Source organism: Triticum aestivum, chromosome 4A, assembly GCF_018294505.1.
Source record: "Triticum aestivum cultivar Chinese Spring chromosome 4A, IWGSC CS RefSeq v2.1, whole genome shotgun sequence".
Classification (NCBI taxonomy): domain Eukaryota; kingdom Viridiplantae; phylum Streptophyta; class Magnoliopsida; order Poales; family Poaceae; genus Triticum; species Triticum aestivum.
The window spans coordinates 120,463,146-120,470,221 of NC_057803.1; the positions used below are offsets into that span (position 1 = coordinate 120,463,146).

The 7,076-nt window shown below is 48.1% G+C and overlaps 1 protein-coding gene across 1 annotated transcript; it reads left to right on the forward strand.

Moving 5' to 3' along the window:
• The first annotated feature begins 276 nt into the window (after positions 1-276).
• On the forward strand, positions 277-3,235 carry LOC123085536 (L-ascorbate peroxidase 1, cytosolic). The gene is made up of 9 exons (XM_044507189.1): positions 277-533; positions 629-803; positions 894-959; positions 1,803-1,851; positions 2,307-2,392; positions 2,492-2,571; positions 2,664-2,766; positions 2,858-2,916; positions 3,009-3,235. Exons 1-9 carry the CDS (start codon positions 415-417, stop codon positions 3,022-3,024), a joined length of 753 nt encoding a protein of 250 aa, XP_044363124.1. The 5' UTR covers positions 277-414; the 3' UTR covers positions 3,025-3,235.
• The last annotated feature ends 3,841 nt before the right edge of the window (positions 3,236-7,076 follow it).

Below are 7,076 nucleotides of genomic sequence, written 5' to 3' on the forward strand. Positions count from 1 at the left end.
CTCGTGCCACGTGTCCCACCAGCCCGTGAAGCCGTGAACCGTCGCCGCTACTCGCAGACGAAGACCGCGGGTCTCCCAGCGAAATGACCAAAACAGCCGCACCACCTTCCTCCCTTCGCCGCAAAGCAGGGAGAAAACCGTAACTGCACGGCCGATTCCCTCCTACCCCCCACTCGGCCATCACTACTCGCGTGCCTATCACGCGCGTCCAAATGGACCGCCGCCCCCACCGCCGGATCGCCCAAGATCGACGGCCGAGAGGCGCCTTCCCAGAACCTTCCCTTGATCCCTGCGCCGGCGATATAAACCCCCCGGGGAGCGTGGCTTCCATTCGCCCCATCCACCTCGCTGTCTTCTTCTTCTTCAGTTCCGCCTTCCCATCCCCGCCTGATCGGAGTCTCAGCCGCGGCAGCCATGGCGAAGACCTACCCCGTCGTCAGCGCCGAGTACCAGGAGGCCGTCGAGAAGGCCAGGCAGAAGCTCCGCGCCCTCATCGCCGAGAAGAATTGCTCCCCGCTCATGCTCCGCCTCGCGTAAGCGCCTACCCCCCTCTCCTCCCCGCGCGCGTGCCGAGTGTTTTTATTTTTCGTCATGGCCTGATCTGTCGCGTCATGCGGTCGTCGCGCAGGTGGCACTCGGCCGGGACCTTCGACGTGTCGTCCAAGACAGGCGGCCCGTTCGGGACGATGAAGAAGCCGGCGGAGCAGGCGCACGCCGCCAACGCGGGCCTGGACATCGCCGTGCGGATGCTCGAGCCCATGAAGGAGGAGATCCCCACCATCTCCTACGCCGATCTCTACCAGGTTCGGCGCCAGTTTTGGTTAGATCTGGTTGGCAGTCCCGATTCGGTCGACTGGGTGTGGTTTCTGATGATTCATTTCTCCTGCGTGTAGCTTGCGGGAGTTGTCGCCGTGGAGGTCTCCGGTGGGCCCGTGATCCCCTTCCACCCAGGGAGGGAGGTGAGATTTCTTAACCTTGGTTAACTTTGCAGTTTCCTCAGGGTTTTAGGCAGGGGACTGTGTGGGTAGGTTGGTGATGCCGAGTTTAAGGCTTTTAACTACTGGCAGTACTCATGTCATGATGTGCGTACGTCTTTGGGTTGGTGGCTCTTGGAACAAGCGACTACATTAGTCTATGCCCGGCGGCTTATTTGTTTGACACCACCTATGTTTTTTATTATTTCGTGGAACACCACGGAGTTGTCTGATACAGTAGTAGTACTAGCGTATGTGTTGGTCATGACGCGCGGCCTAATAAGTGGTTTTGGTGGGCGGCAATGTTTGTGCTGTCTTGACTTGATGTGCTTGCTATCTCACATTTAGAGCTATAATATCCTCTTACGATGATTAATTAGTTACTGTAATGTTTATTGTCCATCACCTATTGTGGCATTCGGTTATCATTTGGTATATGCAATCTTTCTAGTCTAGATATTAGTTCTTGTTGGCTCAGATTTTTGTCAAGCATTCACCAAAATCGTAGTAGAATTATGCTGTTAGAGCTTCCTGCCACGAATAACTCTAGAAGGATGTGGTTGCTATGTTCCTGATGGTAATGCCATTACAGACTTAAGTGAAATAGAAAGGGCCAAGCAAACAAAATTAATCTTATTTTTATTCTAGTTAGAACTTTTTTGCGTGCAGTCGGGAAGACCATGCAGTAAAGTTAATTTTTGCGCCTAGCAGTTTTGATACTTTTGCTGTGATATGTGATAATCGATGAGCACTGAGTGCATTGGTTATAGTTTCTTGTTGTAATTGTTTAGCTGAGCACATTTTAAACTTAACATGTGCCTTTTACAGGACAAGCCTCAGCCCCCACCTGAGGGTCGCCTCCCTGATGCTACCAAGGGTACCATTCTAACCCTCACAACATTTTTCTAACTTTAGAAAAGACGTACTATGGAACAAATATTTGTAATTAATACTGTTGTGAAACGATTGTAAATGGAAATCTTGCTTTGATTGCTTACTTATTTCCAATATCTGTTTGCTCACTAAAGAAGGCTTCTTCCTTAAACTACACAGTTGAACATATTCTATTTCACACATATGTGAAGTATTAGTTATGTAGTACATGTATATAATTTGCGCAGTCCAGTCTATGCTAGTTTTCCCCTTTAGCAATTGTGACATGGTGTGTATGTGCATGAAAGTACCTTTTCCATCTCTATACTGTTTGGTTATATGGAGGCAGCTGATGGTGAACTTATGAAATTTTATTGTGTTGATTATTCTGTTGGCTCAAGTTGCAAGAAATCACTTGTTACTTTCACTAATGATTTCCATTCCTTACCGTTCACCCAGGTTCTGACCACCTAAGGCAAGTCTTTGGCAAGCAGATGGGCTTGAGTGATCAGGATATTGTTGCCCTCTCTGGTGGCCACACCCTGGTTAGTTTGCATATTTGCTCAATCTGCTTTCATGTTATATACCTGGATCGTTGTATGCATGCATTGACATTGTTCTCTTGCGTTTCTCTTTTTCTATAGGGAAGGTGCCACAAGGAGAGGTCTGGCTTTGAGGGACCCTGGACAAGGAACCCTTTGAAGTTTGACAACTCTTACTTCACGTAAGTGGTTCTCTAGTACCTTGATTTCCCCCAACTCGGCGCATGCCATTTGTTGGTGATTACATAGTGAATCTGTATTTATGTTACCACAGGGAGCTTCTGAGTGGTGATAAAGAGGGACTTCTTCAGCTTCCAAGTGACAAAACCCTGCTGACTGACCCTGTCTTCCGCCCTCTTGTGGAGAAATATGCTGCGGTATGTCTCCCATCAGGGTCCACTTCACTGGTTGTAGTACATATAAGCAGCACCAGGATGCTGATTATTGTTTTCCTGTTAATTCTGGTAGGATGAGAAGGCTTTCTTTGAGGACTACAAGGAGGCACACCTCAGGCTCTCCGAACTGGGGTGAGTGGTCGTCGTGTATTCTCTTGGGCATTGATAGTATCTTTCGTCAACGCCACTGTCTTATCGGTTACCATTGTGAACTGTGAATACAGGTACGCCGAAGCGTAAGAGGTGTCTACTACTGCTGCTACTATGTGTGACCAGGGTGATCTTGTTCTGCTTCTAGACTAGGGGTCAGTGTGAACCAGCAGACTTTTAAGTAATCATCTCTGTAATAATGTCCGTTGGCTTAAGGCCATACCTTGTACGCTGTCAGTGGTTTGGTGTGCCGTTGCATTCGGATCTATCGTATGAAATGCAGCAGTGACTTATCATGGTACCTTGCGCATGATCTTTATGTGCATTTTATTTTTGAGATGCCCTTGATTTCAGTAGCAATACTGCTTAGGTTTCGTTACAGGATCAAAGATACTGAAAACTGCATGGTTGGGATAGCTATTGTTGTTTGCCGACTTTTCACATTGTAAGAGCTTGCTGGTCGAGGCCGTCTCGTCTCAACCATCCCCAGCCCCCCTGGGTCGCTCGCACGAGCGACTCTGGAGACCACCCTGCCACCACCTACAAAGCTTGCCACCTCCGCCGGAGAAGCCATCGGTGTTGACGATGACTGTGGCTTCCCTTGCTATCCCTTTGTTCCCTCCCCATCACCGATGGGTGACTAACACCTCGTCGATTTGCAGCGCACTCGCCAGCTCCGCCTCTGCTGTGGCGTTGACTTGGTGTGCGGCGATGGGCCTGCAGCGTTGGGCATGATTACATCTCTCTATGGTGCCGGCCTTGCCGGGCTCCATCTCTAGCCATGGTCGTGTGTGTGGAGTTAGCTAGAGCGTCTGGATCCGTGCAAGGGCCATAGGTCGCGACCACCCAACAATGGTCTGTAAAGGCCGCAATGGTCCGGGGCATGGTTTTGGTGAATAGGATTCGATCAAGGCAAGTGACATGAGAAGCAATCTATGGACCTGGAGGATATGGTTGTACGGCAACGGCAACGGGGGAGGGACTTCTGACCCAATACATGTAGCTGCGGGAATTTTGGAAAAATGGTGGCGACAACAGATTGACTTCGATGTGGTGATGCTTCTCAAGTACCGGTTATCAAGCTCCAGGGTGAAACCCTAGGTCTGACCCGTGTTGGTTATACTCGACAATGTCGATGCTTTTGTTTTGGTACCTTGTTGAAGCATTGCTCGGATATGTTCAGACTTGTTCAAAACCTAGAATTTGTCCTTTGATGGTGGATCCAGTGACGGCGGAGCTTGAGTGTCGTTTACTTTTCAGGCGTTGCTATCGAAGAACTTTGTCTTTATGGTGTCAAGAGATCATTGGTGCGGAAGATGGTCGTTGATGTAGTTTGTTGATCTTTCCTTTTCCTTACTACCTAGATTTGGTCTTATATGACTTTGCTATCTGTCGGCGTGTTTATTTATGAGTGTGCGTTGATGTTGGTTGTATGAATATTCCTAACTATGCAAAAGTCAGGTGTGTATTTATTGTGTCTGTATCCGCTTCATGCTCTATTTTAAGTTAATAAAATCCACTTTTTTATTAAGAAAGGCTCTGCTTGCCGATGACTTTATTATTCTTGGAGGTTTTGAATAGCCGTAGTGCCCACAAGAAGGGGTGAGCCACATGCATGACTATTTTTTTGGCTGCTGGACCATCAATACTTCATTCTTGGACTTCACTAATATTTTGACTCTTCCATGCTGTGTCTTAGGAACCTCTTCAATATGGTCCGGATTGCTAGCTCCCTTCATAGTTCTGCTGCAGACGATACACGTCTGTCTAGAACTCAGTGACTGAGACTTCATGAAATTTCAATTGAGTGACGTCGGCGTAGTTGTGGTGCTGCAAGCAGAATGGCTGAATGCTGTTAGACTTAGAGATATTTGATTGTAATCTTAACTACTTATCTCTCCCTCTCCCGTGTAACCTCCTATCCTTATCCTGCCGCATCCTAGTGATCGGTATGTTCCTTGTAAACCACGGCAGGGGTTATTCCTGCCCTCAATCAATAAATACTCGCGGCTCCTCTACGGAGGAGTAGGAACGCTTCCATCAAATCAATCTTACATGGTATATAGAGCCAAGTCTCTTCCTATCATCTAGCGAAACCAAAACCCTAACACCCTTCCATCGCCATGGCTACGAGCTCTAGCGCCGTCGGCCTCAACCTAGGTGCTCGACCATCAGAGAAGCTCGCAAGGGGGAACTACCTCCTATGGAAGGCGCATGTCATGCCAGCACTGCGAGGCGCGCAAGTGACCGGTCTCATCGACGACAGTGACGCTGCACCACCGAAGACAACAGAAGTCACCAAGGCGAATAAAACCACGGCCATATAGCCCAATCCTCTGTACGCCCCGTGGTTGTCGAAGGATCAGCAGGTTCTGAGCTATCTACCGAACTCTCTCACCTAGGGAATCCTTGCGCAGGTCATCGGTAAGGACATCACCTTTGATCTATGGACTGCTCTTACCACATTATTCGTTGCGCAGTCACAATCCCGCATAACCAATCTGCGGATGGCCCAACACCAAGAAAGGCAACATGTCAAGCAACGCCTTCATCGCCAAGATGAAAAACCTCGGGGGCGAGCTGGCTGCGGCTGGGCATCTGGTAACCGATCCGGAGATGGTGGACTACATCCTTGCTGGCATTGATCAGGACTATGATCCCATCGTGGCGGTGGTCAGCGCCATCAAGAACTCCATCACCGTCAACGACCTCTTCGCGCAGATCTCTGCGTTTGATCAGCGGATGGAGATGCTGGGGGACAGACCAGCAGGCTTCCGCTCCTCTGCCAACGCCGTCTACATGGGGCGTGGGCAGTCCCGTGGCAGGGGAGGCCGTGGCCGAAGAAACAGAGGAGGACGCAGTCGAGGGAACCGCTCCTCTTCTTCTCCTGGTCGCGGTGGTGGTGGCGGCGATCATCAGCAACGCTTTCGCCCTCAACCACAACAACAGCAACAACAAGAAGGCGACTATCATGAGTGCTAGATCTGCTACAAGTTCCATGCTGGTGGGGCGAGTGCCTGTTGGCATCGGTATGATGATGATCATGAAGAGAAGAAAGCAGCCAACCTCGTCACCAACAACTACGACATCGACACCAACTGGTATGCAGACTCTGGTGCCACTGAGCATATCACGGGAGAGCTCGATAAGCTGACGATGCCGGAAAGGTACCACGGCGGTGATCAGATACACACGGCAAGTGGAACTGGTATGGACATTACTCATTTTGGAAAATCAATTGTTAAAACTCCTGTAAAAGATTTACATCTTAACAATGTCTTACATGTTCCGCATGCTTCCAAGAATCTTGTTTCTGTTCATCGTTTTGCCCTTGACAACAATATTCTCATAATATTTTATCCCTACTCTTTTGTGATCAAGGACTTGGCAACGAGGAGAGTCATCCTTAGAGGAAAGTGTGAGGGAGGCCTATATCCACTCATATCATCTTCATCCTCATCATGGTTGAATAAACAAGTGTGGAGTGTCACCAAATCTTCCTCGACAAAGTGGCATAGTCGTCTGGATCATCCCTCTTGAGTTATAGTTCAGCATATCCTTAGCAAGAATAATCTTCCCTATGAGTCTAGCGTTGAGTCCATTTGTGATGCTTGCCAGCAAGCTAAGAGTCATCAATTACCCTATCCCATATCTACAAGTGTATCCACTGCTCCATTGCAGCTCATTTTTTCAGATGTATGGGGACCAGCTCCCACATCAGTTGGTAGATTTTCTTATTATGTTAGTTTCATTGATGATTATAGAAAGTTCACTTGGATCTATTTGCTAAAGAAACGATCTGATGTTTTCCAAGTTTTCACCAACTTCCAAAACCACGTTGAACGCCAACTAAACTAAAAAAATCTTGCTATGCAAATCGATTGGGGTGGTGAGTATGAGAAACTAAATTCTTTTTTCCAAAAAATGGAATCTCTCACCATGTTTCTTGTCCCCATGCTCACTAGCAAAATGGGTCGGCTAAACGCAAAATCGTCATGTTGTTGAAGCAGGACTAGCATTGCTAGCCAATGCTTCCATGCCTCTCAAATTCTGGGATGAAGCTTTTCTTACCGCCACATATCTCATAAATATTCGACCAAGTAAAGTTATCAAATTCGAAAGTCCCATCACACGTTTGTTTG

Bases quoted from the DNA above. Each gene is read 5' to 3' on its own strand.
- LOC123085536 (XM_044507189.1), top strand. From the start codon at position 415: ATGGCGAAGACCTACCCCGTCGTCAGCGCCGAGTACCAGGAGGCCGTC. The intron at 1,852-2,306 runs GTACCATTCTAA...CCGTTCACCCAG, and splicing joins CCTCCCTGATGCTACCAAGG to GTTCTGACCACCTAAGGCAA. The intron at 2,767-2,857 runs GTATGTCTCCCA...TAATTCTGGTAG, and splicing joins TTGTGGAGAAATATGCTGCG to GATGAGAAGGCTTTCTTTGA.